The 19,633-nt window shown below is 42.1% G+C and overlaps 1 protein-coding gene across 1 annotated transcript in view; it reads right to left on the bottom strand.

The window, feature by feature from the left end:
* The window catches only part of ESR1 (estrogen receptor 1), a 440,842-nt gene that overhangs the window by 5,721 nt on the left and 415,488 nt on the right, over positions 1–19,633 (bottom strand). Inside the window, exon 10 of the mRNA XM_042940090.1 lies at positions 2,955–3,138. Coding sequence (XP_042796024.1) covers positions 2,955–3,138 — 184 coding nt within the window. The remainder of the gene's footprint in view (positions 1–2,954; positions 3,139–19,633) is intronic.

Genomic DNA, 19,633 nt, shown 5'->3' with positions numbered 1-19,633 from the left:
AACCATTTAGGGAGCTTGAAATTGTTTAGAAAGAATGATGTATCATGAGTAGGCAGGACCAAATACCCTAGAAAATATTGGCATTTTTAGTAGGGGAAAAGTCGCATGAGCTGGAGACATGCCAGAAAAACACAGCATCAAACTATTTAGGTCTTACAACACCACAACCTAATTACACATCTAAGTGTGTGTGTATGTGTGTGTTTTTTTAATTTAAAAATGCTGTTAATGCTAAATGCCCACTGGATCTCACACTGTCTTGCTTTTGCAACCTAATGAATCATTTATAGTCACATGAAATCTGGGTGTTAAGTTCTCTGAGTAACAACATATGGCTGGGGCCAACTTTAATAAAACAGAGCTAGATTGGCTGCAATAAGGCACCAAAAACATTAGTGTGTGTGTGTGTGCCCAAGTGAGCGAGAGAGAAAATGCTCAAATCTAGTAGATTAGCAGCTTCTCTCCAGCTTTTGCACAATTGAGACAAACTCTTCAGAGCTCTCTCACCGCTGCTGCCCTCTATATAGGCCAACGAAAGTACTAAAGCCTATAAATTTAGTGCAGACATATTTGGGTATTCGCTAATCAGGCTTGCTAATGCTGAAAAGCAGTTGACAGATTTGAAGACTCAGCAATTCCTACCGAAGAATAAAAACCTTCATCTGTAATACATGGTTTCTATGACATCTTTGAAATTCCCAGCCCAGAGTAAATGTTAACACACTTCTTCTAAGGGAAGGTTCCTCTCTCAGCCAGGTAATGTGGTAGAGGGTTGTTACTCTGACGCACTCCTGCTTCCCTCTTTGTAATATTCATAAAAATAAATGGGAAAGGATTAGAAACGTGTGGGCTGAATGCAATCTTGCCTCTTGATGCTTAATCTTGAGGTTTGAAAGCCCCTTACAAATTAAGCCAACCCCTCAGACACCATGCCCTTCCCTCATAGCCACTAAGAGAAGAAATTACATTTTCGTTCCGAGGGTCTGGGTGTAAGCCCAAGGTCATATAGACGTCATCATGCATGGCTCTCTGATCTCTCATTTCTAGGGCCCTTCTGGAGTAAAGAATATACCAACTGCTTATTTCTTCCCTGCAGCCAGAGTTCTGTTCATGGGAATAGTATCCATTAAGCATCTAGCCAGCCACATGACGTGACCATTTGAAATAGAAATGAAGCCACTTTGTCCTTTTGGCACAGAGAGGCTCTTACTTCCTCTGCTGATACCCTTCCTTAACCCCTACACAAAATATTTATCGAGTAGTTACTATGTGCCAAGCCCTATGCTAGGAGGTATTGGGTACACAGATTATGCATGATGGATTGTGACAACTGCCTCAAAGGGTTTACAGTCTAACTGGGGCAGAGAGAAAACAAGACGTGAAATAACGATCAGGAAGAATAGGGTATAAATCCCAGCTGGGTTAAGGGTCAGGAGATGCCTCCTGAAAAGAATATCTCAGCCATGATGGATTAGCTTACTGTTCTGAAATACTCCCTCCCTGTGCCCATGCTCCTGATCTTGACTTGAAGCCTCATCAAGTGATGTGTTGGCCAACAGAATGTTGTAGCTATCACTTAACTAAAAGATCAAAATGCACTTGCCCTTATAGGCTTGCTTTCCTGTACCTCTGCCATTGCCGTGAGAACGATATGTCCCAGCTAACCTGTGGGGACAGGAGGATAAAGGACACACGGAGCAGTCACCTGGCCAGCCTGCAGCTTGCAGCGGAGTCCGCCGGCTGTGCCCGGCCCGCGTCAGCTGTCCCACAGGCGGGAGGGAACCCAGCGGGGATGGACAGAGCTGCCAGCCGATGTGTAACCTGGAGTTGGCCACCCGTGACTCAGAGGACAAAGGTGCCTGGCCAGAGCTCGGACTACCAGGAAGTTCAGTAGGAAGTTAAGTAACCGCTGGAGCACAGCAGTTGGAGTCCTGGGAAGCTGGAACAGCCGGAGTCCTAGGAAGTTAAGTAACCGCTGGAGCCCAGAAGTTGTACAAGCAAAATAAAGGAACTTACACTTGTATCTAAAGCGATGGGAAGCTGAGGGTTTTAAATAAAGGAATGAGGTGATCAGATGTGGTATTAGGACGGCCGCTGTGGCTCTGGGTGGAGAATGGGTTAGGAAGGGTCAAGACTGAAGGCAGGGAGGTATGTTTGGTGGCCTCTGCAGAAATCCAAAAGGAAATGATGGTGGCTTGGATGAGGGTAACAGCCGTGAGGGGTGACAAGAAGGGATCTGAGAGGAATGGAAGAACCAATGGTGATTCTCTGTGCGCTGGAGGGACCGAGATTCTCTCAGGATTTCTTTTTTCCTCTCTTTTTAAAAAAAAACATTTCTTTAATGTTTCTTTTTGAGAGTGAGAGAGCATGAGCTGGGGAGCGGCAGGGAGAGAGGGGGACAGAGGATCCAAAGCAGGCTCTGTGCTGACAGCAGAGAGTCTGATGTGGGGCTCGAACTCACGAACCGTGAGATGATGACCTGAGCCAGAGTCGGACGCTTAACCGACTAAGCCACCTGGGTGCCCCCGGGTTTCCAACTGTAAATAGGGGGAGCGTGATGCAGGAACCGTAATGGACGTGCCGGGTGCCTTCAGAGGACAGCTGTGTTCACGCACTCGCCTTGAGTGGTGAGATAAAACGAATGATCAAACATTGCCATCCTCCCTCTGCCCGCACACCACACGCTCCTCCCCCCATCAGACCTTGTGCAGGCTTCAAACTGGGTGCAAATATCACCTCCTCTATGAAGCCTCTCTGACACCTGCCCCACGCCCTAGACAGATTTCCTTCTTCCCTCCTCCGTCGTCCCATAGCGTTTCTGCTTATTACGTCCTGGGAACTGTTCCGAGGGCGCTATCTGTATTCAGGCGTCAGCCCTTCCCGGCCCAGCGGTAGCACGTTTGAGGGCTTGTGTTCGTTACGGGGCTCCCGGGGGGGACCCAAGGATGCCTCACCTCATGTGCCTGATGTGGGACAGGATGAGGAGGAGCTGGGCCAGACGCCGGTGCTGCTGCTGCAGAGTCAGGCCCGCTTTGGCCATCAGGTGGATCAAGGTGTCTGTGATCTTGTCCAAGACACGATGGATATGGTCCTTCTCTTCCAGAGACTTCAGGGTGCTGGACAGAAATGTGTACACTCCTGAATGCGCAGAGAGAGAGTGAGACAGAGAAACTCCAAGACGACGAGGTCTAGGAGACTGGCAGCATGTGCGGGATGTAAAACCCAGCCAGCGCCAGTGCCCCCCGCCCCCACCGCCCCCAGCACAGCAGGGCAGAAGTCTGGGACCCGTTCCATCTGAGCAACGGCACGAAATTCCTACTCAGGATACACGTCTGAGAACACCGAGAAACCTATCAGGCCTCCCGCGTGTGCGCCAATTTCTGGGACTTGTCAACACGATCCCCAGGAAAGGCACTGTTAGCCTCGGGGTTGTAATGGTTATACCAGCCGCTCCTTCTCTGGCCCGTCTGACATCAACATAAACTATCCCACTAACGCTGACGACAAACCCCTGAGAGAGGCGTTATTATTCCTCTCCCATGAAGAAAACAAAGGGCAGAGAGATGCATGAACCTGCTAAGAAAACTTAGGACAAAGCAGAGCCGGGAAGGAAGCCCAATGCACTGACTCCACATGTGATCATTATCATGTGACATTCTTGTGAGATGCACAGACAGCAAGAATGACTTGTGAAGTGACTGACAGGTAATTTTCCCAGGTAGGATCTACCTTGCTGTTATGTTTCAGATGAGGCTTAGGCCCTTCCTACTTTTCCTCCTCAACTGAAAGGTTTATGGCGGGTGGGCGCAGAGGACCACGGGAACTGTTGTTTTTCACTGGGAGGCGTGTTTTGTTTTGTTTTGTTTTGTTTTTTTCCCTCTTGCCTTTCTTCTGGAAACAGATCCTACTCCCTGGGCCACAGGTAGACTCAGGACTGAAATGAGACAATCAGGGGATGCCTGGGTGGCTCAGTCAGTTGGGCATCTGACTTCAGCTCAGGTCATGATGTCACAGTTTGTGAGTTTGAGCCCCGCATTGGGCTCCCTGCTGTCAGCACAGAGCCTGCTTCAGATCCTCAGTCTCCCTCTCTCTCTGACCCTCTCGGGCTCATTCTCTCTCTCTCGCTCTCTCAAAAATAAATAAACATTAAAAAAAAAAAAAAAAGAAATGAGACAATCAGGCCACTCTATTCTTTGGGACAGTATTAGTCCTGAGCTAGACAGTCAGAGCTTTTTCTGGAGTTGTATATGGACATTGTGAAACAGAAACTCTTTCCTCTAGATTGCTGAGCTTGGAGGGTGAGAATAGTGACTCTCAGGTGTGGCACCTTCCCTGCTCATGGAGCTCCCACGTGCAGAATGGAGCTGAGCAACAGAATGCAGAAGTAATAGTTATATGAGGGGCACGGGGGAAATCCTGGTTCAGGCACAAGGTCCTATTCTTACATTGTTTTCTTTTGACCTTATAACTTCTATAGTATCCTTTCTAACACATGAATCCATAAATTCCCTTTTAAAAACTTCTTTTAACATTTATTTATTTTTGAGAGACAGAGCACGAGCAGGGGAGGGGCGGAGAGAGGGAGACACAGAATCGGAAGCAGGCTCCGGGCTCTGAGGTGTCAGCACAGAGCCCGATGCAGGGCTCGTACCCACGAACCGTGAGATCATGACCTGAGCCAAAGTCAGACGCTCAACCAACTGAGCCACCCAGGCGCCCTATAAATTCCCTTTTTTGTTCAAGACAGTGTGAGCTGGTTTCTGTCACCTGTAACAAAAAGAATCCTGATCATCTGAGTTGGGAACTCAGCCCAAGGACCAGAGGAAGGTGAGTGATAAAGAGGCGGCAAGTATTCAGAGCAAGAGGAGGGCAGGATGGGTCAATCCTGTCGTAGGACCACAAAGATGGATTTTCTATCAAGTAAACACTCCAGAAACAAACTCCATTCCGCCGAATCATACCGTCCTACGGAGAGCAGATGATGCTGTATTTTTCTCCAGGTGATGCATTATGTATTTAGCAACATCTCTTTCCGTCTTATTTCTTCTCAGCCCACTGGCCCCCTCATAAAGAGATTTCTTCTCCTCCCCATCCTCTCCCCATCCTCACTGGTACCTTCAAGCTAAGTCCCCTACGTTTATTAATGTCTGACTTTGTACTGCTACAATTCTTTCCTTTAGCAGACTGTGATGTGATGACAGTTACTGCCCACACCGCAACCCGGAGGTCGGCGATGGGGAAAATACCTATGCAGTGGAACTCATAGTAAACAGTGGTAATTGCCCAGAATGGAAAATGGCTAAGCTTTAGAACAAATACAACAACAACAACAAAACCAGGATGGTCGGGATCTTGGCTTACATGCAGTTGAATACAATAATGTAGCTTTTCGTACCCCAGAGGCACTTGGATCCAAAGCAAATAGACCACAGAATGAGTAAGCAATAGACAGGCAGTGAAATAAGGAAGAAATTGCCGGATTCCTTCACTTAACGTTCCATGTGAACTGTTGACAGAGAAAGAACGTGTCCGTTAGGAATTGGGCAACTGTCCAGTGGCCTCGGGGTTGGCCTGGAAGTGATGGATGGCAGGAGGGTTGTGCACCAGTGGGTTAGGGTGAGGGGCACCTCCGAGCGGCCCCCCGCGCTGCCTCGCACTTCCCTCTCTGTTACCACACACATTCTAGCCTCCCGTCTCCCAGAGGCCCTGCATCTGGCTGTATGTCCTGGGAACCTGCCCAGGCCACAGAGCTGAGTTAATCCAACTTGGATGATGCGTTTTCTACCAATTTCCTTTTTTGTCACCACCCGGGATGCTGGCCTCATTCACCAATAATCCTGTTCTGGTTCAAGAGAACCACAGAATCGAGGAGCAACCTGCTTCAAGGTGACATCCAGCCACACGGTTCTTCCTTGTGCACCCAGGGGTAGAATTTCGGACTCTTTCTGCTTGAATCTCAGACACCTTGAGAGCCAGCCTCACATCACGCTCTTCCCAGAGAAAGAACCGTGGCCCTCAGACTGCAGGGTGGGAAGTTTTCTCCGGGGCTACTGATCGCCCATCTTCCTTCAGGTGCCTGCACACATCGATTCTTTCCTTTAGCAGACTTTCATTAGGGGCCTACTGTGTGCATGCACTATGTTACTTAATAGGGATTCCAAGTCCTATTTTAAGTGTTAATGGCTTTTTAAATGATTTATTTATTATTTTTTGAGAGAGAGAGAGAGAGAGAGCACAAGTGGGGAGGGGCAGAGAGAGAGAGGGAGACACAGAATCCGAAGCAGCCTCCAGGTTCTGAGCTGTCAGCACAGAGCCCGATGTGCGGCTCGAACTCATGAATGGTGAGATCATGACCCGAGCCGAAGTCAGTCGCTTAACTGATGCAGCCACCCAGGCGCCCCAAGCGTTAATGTTTTACGTGCAGATATTGCCTGTGGAGAAAGAATTTTCTTAACACCGACTCGAGATGCAGTCCATTCGCAGAACAAGCCTGTTTTTCTAGTCCTGTTTTGGCACGGATACAGCTTATCATTTCATCCTTGTCAGCAGATGCTTCCTAGCTGTGTAAATATACTCAGAAATAAAAATACAGTCCTGTTGAAATGCCAATAATTGACAACAGCAGCCATCATCCTTTTGGGCTTTTCTGGCAAAATGTGGTCCATGTTTGTTGCCTGCTGCCCCTAAGGGGGTGTTTGAAAGAAACAACAGAAATTCAAATTCCCAGAATGCTTCAGGTGCTCCGGCGAATGCAAAACCAGGCTGCTGGTAATTTCCATATCCCAGGTGGTCCCCGCCACCCTGGATGGCTGCACCACTGTGCCCAACAGCACAGAGCCAGTGATCAGACAGTGAGAGCCTTCAGAAATATTCTTGCACCAAGGCAGGTTTTGCAACTCCCAGAGCTGCTCCAAATCCCAAAGATGGAAAAAACCAATCTGTGTGTCATCATCCAGTCTTGAAGTGTTATTAGCAAATCTGAGCTTCTCCATATTCTGAATCTTGGCCAACACCAGGAGATGTAGGAAGAGTCTGTGGAGAAATCTGGTGGTAGAAAAGAATGGGGAGCGAGACCACAAGGACACCCCCATATATAAGAGATCTCAATTCAATCTTTCTCACACTCTCTTGCTCTCACCGACTCTGAATTTCACTCTCTCCTCTGATTCTGCTTGGATGCTCTCCCTCTGCCTTCTTCCTTTTTTCTCTTCACCCCACAGGAACCTCTCCTTACCCCCATCACTTTTCCAGATAATAGAGACTTCTGGAAGCTGGAGGAATGCAGGCATGGACCCTGCAGGGCATATATGTGTGTGGTCGTGCCCAGAAGGGAGCATAGCACAACCAACCATTGGCCTCCACTGGTGGGCACATCTAATTGTTCTAAACAAATGAAGAATGCTGAGGCCATGGTTTACCAGATGCTTAAGGCCAAATTCTTCAAGCAAGGACACATGTTTTCTTTTCCAAAAGGAAGAATGTGACACTGGACCCTGGGAGAATCCTTCAGCCTATGGTAGTTTGACCAAATTAAAAAAAAAAAAAAAAAAAAAAACACAACTCAAAGGGAAAAATTAGCAAAGAAAACCCCTCAAGTCCACGACTATAAGTAGTCTGGGCCAGCAAGCTGCCACTCTCCTTGCAGGGACTTCTCTTTTTATCCTGTTCACCCAGTGATTAATCCGCAGGTCAGCCTTTAGGGGTTTTAACTGTAAAACAAGTAATGGGCATGTCTGCTCAGAAGGGCCTTTGAGACTGACAGTTTGATGAACGCTCCATTTGTTTTGTGCTCCTGCCGAGACTGCTGGTCTCCTAGGGGATAGTACTGCCCCTTGTGGAGTGTTGGGACAGTTTGTGGTTGCTACAGCCACTTAGTGGGAGAGACCTGTCGGATGTCCTACAAAGTGTCAGACAGTCCCAAATAATGAAGGGTTTTTTTTCTTAAATATATTAACGAATCAATCCTACTACAAACAATTTTTTAATATTTATTTATTTATTTTGAGAGAAAGAGGGAGAGCTTGAGTGGGGAAGGGGGGGGAGAGAGAGAGAGAGAGAGAGAGAGAGAGAATCCCAAGCAGGTTCCATACTGTCAGCACAGAGCCCAACAAGGGGATCGATCTCATGGTTCATGAGATCATGACCTAAGCTAAAATCAAGAGTTGGACACTTAACCAACTGAGCCACCCAGAAACCCCTACAAATAAAAATTTTGCAGTGAAAAGTTCTGAAAAGCTTCTACAAAGGCTGTACAAAAAAAGGTCCAGTATTCAGTTTGGCTATAGAAAGGGAAGCTTAAATGGAATACCTTTTCTCAAAATTAGTAAGTAATTTATTCACTTTATGCAGCCAATTGAATGTATTACATAAGCTGTCCAACTATACACGTTTTTAGTGCAGGTATACAGGTGCCACAAAAGCAACACAACTGGTTGCAATATATAGAACAAGACTTAAGATTCTTCTAAACAAAATTAGAATCAACTATTACGAAACAGTAGACATTAATGAAATACTGTGTTATTGCTCCTATGTGTTTTTAAATAATTTTTTGGCATACTAAGAAACACACTTTGTGAAAAGTACATATTAAAATTATTTTGGAGTTCTTGTCTTTCTGTCTTGGACTAACATTGTCCCACAGACTTTTTGATCACCTCTTGTATGTATTACTGTTTATTTTTCCAATTCATTATCTCTTTTCCACTGCTTAGCCAAGGGATATGATCTCCAAGGTCTTTTTAAGTTCTATACACTGAATATCTGGAATTTGTGAGCTTTTAAGATAGGATTTTTGTTCATATAAGAGACTTATTTCATATCTAAGGACATAACACAGATGGAAAGAGAAGGGATGAAAAAAGATATTCCATGCCAACAGACAGGAAAAGAAGGTGGGTGTAGCTGTACTTATATCAGAAAATATAGATTTTAGAATAAAAACTTTAAGAAAAGACAGGACATTACATAATAATAAAAATATTGATCCAACAAGAGAATATAATACTTGTAAATATATATGCACCCAAAATAGGAGGTCCTAAATATATAAAGTAAATGTTAACAGACATAAGGAAGCAATACAATAATAGCAGGGGACTTTAACACCTCACTTACATCAATGGATATATCATCCAGACAGAAAATCAATAAGGAAACACCAGCCTTAAATGATATATTAGACCAGATGGTCATAATGGATATACAACATAGCATTCCATCCAAAAGCAGCAGAATACACATTCTTCTCAAGTGCACATGGAACATTCTCCATGACAGATCACTTTATAGGCCACAAAACAAGTCTCAGTAAACTTAAAGAAGACAAAGCATGTTTTCTGACCACAATGGTATAAAGCTAGAAACAAAGTACAAGAAAAAAACTGGAAAAATCACAAATACATGGAGATTAAACAACATGCTACTAAAGAACCAATGCATCAGTGAAGAAATAAAATATCTTGAGACAAATGAAAATGGAAATACAATGATTCAAAATCTATGGGATGCAACAAAAGCAGTTCTAAGAGACAAGTTCATAGCAATACAGGCCTACCTCAAGAAACAAGAAAAATCTCAAATAAGCAATCTAACTTCACACCTAAACGAACTAGAAAAAAAGAACCAATGAAGCCTAATGTTAGTAAAAAGGAAATAAATAATTAAGATGAGGGGCACCTGGGTGGCTCAGTCAGTTAAACAGCTGACTTTGGCTCAGGTCATGATCTCACAGTTCGTGGGTTTGAGCCCTGCATCAGGCTCTGTGCTGACAGCTCAGAGCCTGGAGCCTGCTTTGGATTCTGTGCCTCCCTCTCTCTGTCCCTCCCCCACTCATGCTCTGTCTCTGTCTCCTCCCTTTCAGAAATAAATAACCATTTAAAAAAAAGAAATAATTAAGATCAGAGCAGAAATAAATAAAAACTGAAGCAAATAATAAAAAAGAGCGATGAAACTAAGAGCTGGTTCTTTAAAGATAAACAAAATTGACAAACTATCTAGATTCATCAAGAAAAAAGAGAGAGAGAGCACAAATAAATACATTCAGAAATGAAAGACAAGTTATAACTGATATCGCAGAAATACAAAGGATCATAAGAGACTGCTATGAATAATTATGTGCCAAAAAATTGGACAATCTAGAAAAAAAATAAATTCTTAGAAGCATACAACCTCCCAAGATTGAATCATGAACAAACAAAATCTGAACAGAGATCATATGCTAGAGATTCAGTGATATTTATCAATTTAGTATAATTTTTAGTGAAATCTACTAGAAGTTCTAGAAGGTAAAAACGTGGTGTCAATACATTCAAGCTGACTCAAAGGACAAATCCTTTAATGATTTCAGATGGTGAAACTGACGAACTGATTCAACTGACCTGAGAAGAAATCTTAAATGTACACTTTTTAAGAAAATAATTTAAGTGGCAGCCATGTGTCTCAGTTTTTTATTGAAGTATAATTGACATACAATATTGTATTAGTTTCAGATGTACAACATAGTAATTTGATACTTACATTTATTACGAAATGATCACTTCAGCAAGTCTCATCGCCATCTGTCGCCACACAAAGTTCTTACAATATTATTGGCTATATGCCCTGTCTGGATGTTACATCCCTATATCTTATTTATCTTATAACTGGGAGATTGTACCTTTTAATTTCCTTCACCTATTTCGTCCATCTCCCCACCTCTTCCCCTCTGGCAATCACCAGTTTGTTTTCTGTATCTAGGGCTCTGTTTCTGTTCTACTTTGTTTCTTCATTTGTTTTGCTTTTTAGATTACACATATAAGTGAAACCCTTTGGTATTTTTTTTTTCTCTGACTCCTTCCACTTACCATAATACCGTCTAGGTCTATCCATGCATGTTGTTGCAAATGGTAAGATCTCATTACTCTTTATCGCAGAGTAACATTCTATTGTATGTCTATACCACATCCTCTTTATCCATTCATCTATAGATGGACACTTGGGTCGCTTCAATATCTTGGCTGTTGTAAACAATGCTGCGATGAATGTAGGAGTGTATGTATCTTTTTGAGTTAACATTTTCATTTCCTTTGAATTCTTCGAATTCCAGCAATCCTCCAAAAAGAATTGCTTTTGGAGGATTGCTGGAACATACGGTAGTTTTATTTTTAATTTTTGAAGGAAACTTCATACTATTTTCCGCAGTGGCCGCACCAATTTACATCTCCACCAACAGTGCACGAGATTTCTTTTCTCCACTTCCTCTCCAGAACTTGTTATTTCTTGTCTTTCTGATAATAGGCATTCTGACAGGTGTGAGGTGGTAACTCACTGTGGTTTTAATTTGCATTTCCAAGACGATTCATGATGTTGAGCACCTATTCATGTGTCCGTCGGCCATCTGGGTGTCTTCTTTGGAAAAAAGTCTATTCAGGTCCTTCTCCCATTTTTTGAAATTGGATTGTTTGGCTTTTGCTATATATTTCGTGTATCTTGGATATGAACTCCTAATAAGGGGGACACTTTATTTGCAAATGTGTTCTCCCATTCAGTAGGATGTCTTTTCATTTTTTCGATGGTTTCCTTCATTGTGCAAGGGCTTTTAATTTAACGTAGTCCCATTTGTTTGTTTTATTTATTTTTTTGAGTTTATTTATTTTGACAGAGAGACAGAGAGTGCAAGGAGGCGAGAGGCAGAGAGAGAGGGAGAGAGAATCCCAAGCAGGCTCCACACCATCAGTGCGGAGCCCAATGCAGAGCTTGAACTCACACACCATGATCTGATGACCTGAGCTGAAACTGAGTCGGATGCTTACCCCACTGAGTGACCCAAGTGCCCCCTTCCATTTGTTTATATTTGCTTTTGTTGTCCCTTACTGAGGAGACAGATCAAAAAAAAAATAATGCTAAGACCAATGTCAAGGAGCTTACTGCCTATGGTTTCTTCTAGGAGTATTATGGTTTCAGGTCTTACATTTAAGTTTTCGATCTATTTTAAGTTTATTTTGTATAGGCTATAATAAAGTGATTCGGTTTCACTCTGTTGCCTGTAGCTTTTATATATGAAATTGCAGTTGTCGGGGTGAGGGGTGCTGGGCAAGATGGGTGAACGGGAGGAGATACATGCTTCCAGTTATGGAATGAATAGGTCACAGGAATAAAAGGCACAGCATGAGGAACGTAGTCAATGATACTCCAATAGTGACATGTGAGGTCAGATGGTACCTACACTTGTGATGAACACATCACAATGTCCAAACCTGTTGATCATTACCCTGTATACCTGAAGCTAATGTCACATTGTGCCGGGGCACCTGGATGGCTCAGTCGGTTGTGTATCTGACTCTTGATTTCAGCTCAGGTCATAATCTGGCACTTCATGAGTTCAAGCCCCACATCGGGCCCTGTGCTGACAGCTCAGAGCCTGGAGCCTGCTTCAGAATCTGTGTCTTCCTGTCCCTCTGCCCGTTCCCCACTCGTGCTCTGTCTCTCTCTCTCTCTCAAAAATAAATAAACATTTAAAAAAAAGTCACATTGTGTGTCAACTATACCCGAATTAAAAAAAATTCCAGTTAAAAATTTTTGTAATAAATAATATTCTAGCCTTATACCTTTTAGGATAAATTCATTATGGATCTATGTTTTGCTTAAAAGCCTTATTTAGGTTAGTTGTATCAGTAATATAGAAGGAAGCAGCCAGGGTTCTGATTCTCCAATCCCTCAAACAGTCAATTACGAGGTTTCTGAGGTCAAGAAGATGTTCTGGAGGGACATTAAAAAAATTTTTTTTGTTAATATTTATTTATTTTTGAGAGAGAGACAGAATGAGGAGGGGCAGAGAGAGAGAGAGAGAGAGAGAGATGCAGAATTTAAAGGTGGCTCAGGCTCTGAACTGTCAGCACAGAGGCTGACATAGGGCTCGAACCCACGAACCGTAACTGAAGTCAGTTGTTTAACTGACTGAGCTACCCAGGAGCCCCTGAAGGGCCATTTGATGGAAAATGTGCAGCCCATCTATCACACAGGAATCTATTCACAAGGTTCCATGCAGAATTCCTAGTCCCAAGGAGCTGGCCTGGCCTTGAGGGTTTCATTTTTTCCCCAGGGAAGGTAGGCCAAAATAGTCGGCATAAATTCATTTCCCTGGACCTTTCCTTTTCTTGCTTGGCATTTTAAGGGCAATGGAGCAACAACACAGAGCAGGAAACAGCTCTTACACATTGGAGCAGACTGTATTTTCCAATGTGACCACTACAACATCTCCTATCCAACATGCTGCTCAACAACATGATCCTGACACTCTTCCCACAGAGGTGTCCAATCTATGCCCTCCTTTGAGTCTGGGTGGACCCATGACTTGCTTGTAATTAAAAAAAAGGGGGAGGGCTGGAAGTGATGCCGTGTGGCTTCTAAGGGGCTATCCTATCAGGCCATGCAGCTTTTGCCTTGTCAGCTGGGACAGCTGCTTCTGGAGCCCTTGCCACCTTCTAAGAGGTACGCTGCACCAGGCTGTGTGGGAGTTACGGGAGAAACCATAGGTACGCATTTTAGTCAACAGCTCCAGTTGATGTCCTAGCCAGCAGCCAGCATCAATTGCTACCGTGTGAATAAAGGCACACATCAAGATGACCACGCCTACAATTACCAAATTATCCCAACATTATGAGGCTCCCCATCTGAGGCGCTAGACATTGTGGAAAAGAGACAAGATGTTCATTCTGTACCCTATACAAATTCATGGCCAAGAGAATCCAAGCTTTTTTTTTTAACTTGTTATGTTTTGGGGGTAATTTATTACACAGTAGCAGTAGGCATAATATAGCTGGATATCTGCACAAAACACTTTGAAGGGAAAATGATAGGCAGATTAGAGATTGGGCTCCTGTTCTGGTGTACCTGAATACTCTCTACTCCACATTATAAACCCTATTGCCTATCAATGCCTTAATCCAGCCCTTGACCTTCATCCTTGGTACAACTGGTAAGGGTTTTAACTCATCCTGTCAGATACTGTGTGCAGTTAACAACTTTCATTGGAAGCTATTACACCTGGCCACTGTCCAGCTGATCCATCTCAAAACATATGGATCTTCCCCTAACTGGCAACCCAAACTATCTGCATCTGGTCTCTCACCAGAGTATAAAACACTCTGAATTCTTGGTTGAACAATCCTTACCCAGTCCCAATTGTGAGAAATAGACTTTGTAGAGATTTGCCCGAAGGAGAGTGTTTTATGTTATACAACTGGTCTATTTGCTTTTATTTTTATTAAAAGTCTATGAACCTTATAATGGAATGTGTTCTCCTCTGTGCTTTGGCCAAGTGAAGGAGATTTAGAGCCAAATTTGTGGCCCATTCCTAAGAGCTGTACAGATGTACTTCTGTGCACTAATTAGGTTCCTGGATTTATTACTTTATTCACTTTATTTTCCTTTTTTACAGATTTTGTCAATTATTGGTCTACTCCCTTTGCATTACATAAAACTTAGTAAGCCATTTCAAATTCTCTGTGGAATAGGCAATATGTGAATAAAAAAATGAAAAAGATATCCCCCCATCTTCTGCCAAATCAATAAACAGTGTTAGTGTGAATGCAAATGTTTACAAAACATCATTAAACATTCATCTGAGTGACTTAGCTTCAAATCCAGGAAAAAAAGTGACATGTGATCTAAGAATATATAATAAGCTGAAATGCATGTGAGCTCATCATCCTGAATTGAACAGCACAACTGTTCAAAACCCTGTGATGTTCAGCACTGGTTGCTAACAGATGAAGGTTGCACATTCTTGGTTCTGACTTGTATGTTTATCTCCAGAGTCACAAAATTTCAGATATACTTTTCCCCTTTTACCTAGATATAAAAGTGAAATGGCTGATAGTTCCCTCTGGTTACTTCGGAAGAGATAATTAGTTTCAAAAATTACTGTTTTGAAGAGACAAGTGGGCATCTAAATGGCACATATTCCTTAGGGTTATCAGTTTCTCCATTTCAAGTGAACACTACAGTAGATGAAAATTATATCAAAAAAGTGCCACATGACCATGACAGGTTTATCTCATTTTTCCTTGAGAAAGGTTATATTACATTGCAAAAAGGAGACATAGAATTCCAGAACTATAGATTTAAAAAGGGCCTACGTTCATCTAATTCAGTAGTTTTCAAACTATTTTGAGGATCAAAACCCCTGAAAACTGTGAACCTCTTATAAAAACTTCATATATAAACTGGGTGTAGTAAAACTTTGGAAGCAGAAGAAATAAAGGTGTGGGGCTGGATCTCACTCACTCAGCTTCTCCTCCTTCACCAGAGTCTCCTTCTGGAACACAAGTCTTCAAACAGAAGAACATTTAAAAACCAACAATCTAAAAAGTGAGAAGGCAAGCCATACTGGGAGAAAATATTTACAAAAGACATATCTGATGAGGAAGGATTCTTATGCAAAATATACAAAGAACTCTTAAAAGTCAACATAAGAAAATGAACAACCCAATTAAAAAATGGGCCACAAAATTAGAAGAATTATACTTAAATTTGTATGGAACCACAGAAGACCTGGAATAGCCAAAGCAATCATAAGAAAGAAGAACAAAGTTGGAGGTATCACAATCCCAGATTTCAAAATATACTACAAAACTGTAGTAATCAAAACAGAACAGTACTGGCACAAAAATAGACACACAGATTAATGGAACAGAATAGAGATCCCAGAAATAAACCCACATTTATATAGTCAATTAATCTATGACAAAGGAGGCAAGAATATACAATGGGGAAAAGACAGTCTCTTTAGTAAACGGTGTTGGGAAAACTGGATGGCTACATGCAGAAGAATGACACTGGAACACCAACACCATACACAAAAATAAACTCAAAATGGACTAGAGACCTAAATGTGAGAACTAAACCATAAAAATCCTTGAAGAGAGAGAGCACAGGCAGTAATTTCTCTAATATCAGACATAGCAACATTTTTTTAGATCTGTCTGTTAAGACAAGGGAAATAAAAGCAAAAATAAATTATTGGGACTGTATCAAACTAAAAAGCTTTTGCACAGCAAAGGAAACCATCAAGAAAACAAAAAGATAACCTACTGAATGGGAGAAGATTTTTGCAAATGACATATACAATAAGGGGTTAATATCCAAAATATATTAAGAGATTAGACAACTCAACAGACACACATGCAAACAAACAACCTGACTAAAAATGGGCAGAAAACTGGCACAGATCTTTTGCCAAAGAAAACATACAGATGGCCAACAGATTCGTGAAAAGATGCTCAACATCACTAATCATTAGAGAATGCAAATCAAAACCCTAATGAGACATCTCTTCACAATTGTCAGTATGGGTAAAAATTAAGAAGACAAGAAGCAACAAGTATTGATGAGAATGTGGACAAAAAGGAACCCTCACGGGAATGTAAACTGGTGCAGCTACTGTGGAAAACAGTATGGAGGTTCCTCAAAAAATTAAAAATTGAAATACCATATGATCCAATTATTCCACTATTGGGTATTTACCCAGGGAAAACACAAACTCAAAAAGATATATGCACCCCTATGTTTGTTGAAGCATTATTTATAATAGCCAAGATATGGAAGCAACTTAAGTGTCCACCAACAGACAAATGAATAAGAAAATGTGGAATATTGCACAGCCATCAAAAGGAGATCCTGCCTTTTGAGACAAAAATGGATAGACCTAGAGGGTATTAAGTGAAACAAGTCCAACTAAGAGAGACAAATTCCATATGATTCCATTCAAAATCAAATCTTAAAAAATGAATACACAAACAAAAAGCAGAATCGGACCTATAAACATGGAGCAAAACTGATGGTTGCCAAAAGGGAAGAAGTTTAGGAGGTTGGGCTAAATGGGTGAAGGAGAGAGGGAGATAGAGGCTTCCCATTATGGAACGAGAAAGTCACAGGAATAAAAAGCAGAGCATAAGGAATTCAGTGATACTGTAACAGTGATGTAATGGGACAGATGATAGCTGTATTTGTGGTGAACATGGCATAATGTAAGAACTTGTCAAATCACTAAGTTGTACACCTGAAACTAACATAACCTTTGTGTATCAACTATACTCAAAAAATAGGCAAAAGACCTGAATAGACACCTCATTAAAGAAAAAATATACAGATGACAAATAAGCATATGAAAAGATGCTAGGGGCGCCTGGGTAGCTCAGTCGGTTATGCATCCGACTTCAGCTCAGGTCATGATCTCATGGCTCGTGGGTTTGAGCTCCTCATTGGGCTCTCTGTTGACAGCTCAGAGCCTGGAGCCTGCTTCAGATTCTATGCCTCCCTCTCTCTCTGCCCCTCTCATTCTGTCTGTCTCTCTCTCAAAAATAAATAAACATTAAAAAAAATTTTTTTCATGAAAAGATGCTCCACATGATGTGTCATTAAGGAACTGCCTATTAGAACAAGACACCTCTTAGAGAGCCCAAAATCTGGAACACTGACAACACCAAATGCTGGCAAGGATATAGGAAAACGGGAACTCTAGAAGGAATGAAAAATGGCAGAGCCTCTTTGGAAGACAGTTTGTCAGATGCTTACAAAACCAAATACACCCTTACCATAAGATCCAGTAATCATGCTCTTTGGTATTTACCCAAATGAGTTGAAAATCTATGTCCATGCAAAAACCTGCCGGGGGGATATGTACAGCACTGTTATTCATAATTTCTCAAACTTGGAAGCAATCAAAATGCCTTACAGTAGGTGAATGGATACATCAACTATAGTACATCCAGACAATACAATCTTATTGAGCACTAAAAAGAAATGAGCTATCAAGCTATCAAAAGATGTGGAGGAATCTTAAACACATATTACTAAGTGAAAGAGGCCAATATAGAAAGACTCTATGCTGTATGATTCCAACTACATGACATTCTAAGAAAAGGAGAAGTATGGAGAGAGCAAAAAAAGATCAGTGGTTTTCAAGGCAGGGATGGGGAAGACGTATGGGCAGAACACAGGATTTTTAGAGCAGTGAAACCACGCTGTCTGTTACTATAATGGTGGATATGTGCCATTTTCCATGTGCCAAAACCCACAGGACGTACAATACCAAGTGTGACTAATGTAAACTGTGGACTTTGGGTGATAATGGTGTGTAATACAGGTTCATCAATGGTACATCAAACGTTCTGGTGAAGGATTTTGATAGTAGGTGTTAGTGTGGGAAGAGGAGAAATCTCTGTACCTCTCACTCAGTTTTGCTCTAAACCGCTCTATCAGCCAAAGCATAAGAGACTGTTAAAAACTGAGAACAAACTGAGGGTTGATGGGGGGTGGGAGGGAGGGCAGGGTGGGAGGGAGGGCAGGGTGGGTGATGGGTATTGAGGAGGGCACCTTTTGGGATGAGCACTGGGTGTTGTATGGAAACCAATTTGACAGTAAATTTCATATATTAAAAAAAAAAAAAAGAGAAAAAAAAATAAAATAAAAGAGCTTGTAGGGGTACAAGTGAAAAAAATAAAATAAAAAAAAATAAAAAAAAAAAATAAACCGCTCTATCATGTACAACTGCTCAAAAAAATAAAGTCTATTAAAAATAAACAAAAATAAAAGTTTTTAATGTAAGAAACTCCCAAACCTGCTCCACTTCAGTTACTTTTAATCATTGGGAAACAGGCTCCAAGAGGTTAGGGAACCAGGCTAGTAGATGCTAGAAAGAGCTGAGAGGGGTTTTAGGCAGGGCAGCTAGGCTGGGCTTCCCTGGGATCACCCTGTCAGTCAGAGCTGGAGCCAGAACCCAAATATCCTTCACACCCAGTCCACTGCTCAGAAGCTACACAAAGAGTTTCTTAACTGCAAGGTTTGTGAAAAACTATAAATGATTGCCAAAGGACTCACCTCCAGAGATATTTGAAAAAAACTAATCATTTTCCTGGAATGACTTAGGAGCAATCCAGCTTTTCAGAACTGTGCAGGACAGTGTGGAGAAAGGAAGGAACACTGTGCACACAGACATCTTCTAAGAGTCTCTTTAATTAAGAACTTTCAACAAACCGTTGACAATGATTACTTTTGTGTGGCGGAATTATGATTCCTTAGGAGATTATTTTTCTTGGTGGTTTTTCTGTATTTTCCAAGTTCCCTGTGTTGGGCATGTATGATTTTCATAATTTGGTGGAGAAAAATGTTATTAAAAATACAAAATCAAAGCCCCTTTCATTTCTATTATTTCATGAGCTTTGTCAATGCCTGGACTGATGAGAGAGAAACACAGCTGGTGAATGGAAATCCCAAGGAATAAGGAGCTTGCTGTAGGGATATTACTTATGACTCTTTTCATAATATTTTTATCATCCCTAAGGCTGTTCCCATTTCTGAAACTCTTCAAGGCTTGCTATTTTGACAAGAAGTAAAACTAACAAATTTGCCACTAAAGCTTCTGAGTTTATTTATTTATTTTTGAGAGAGAGAGACAGCAAGCAGGGGAGGGGCAGAGAGAGAGAGGGAGACAGAATCCCAAGCAGGCTCCATGCTGTCAGCGCAGAGCCCAGTACGGGGCTCGAACCCACAAACAGTGAGATCGTGACCTGAGCCAAAACAAAGAGTGGGACACTTAACTGACTGAACCACCCAGGTGCCCCCTGAGAATAATTTTCGTAGTGGGAAATAC

This window comes from Panthera leo, chromosome B2 (assembly GCF_018350215.1).
Source record: "Panthera leo isolate Ple1 chromosome B2, P.leo_Ple1_pat1.1, whole genome shotgun sequence".
In the NCBI taxonomy this organism is placed as follows: domain Eukaryota; kingdom Metazoa; phylum Chordata; class Mammalia; order Carnivora; family Felidae; genus Panthera; species Panthera leo.
This window is presented reverse-complemented; position numbering and strand designations above follow the sequence as displayed.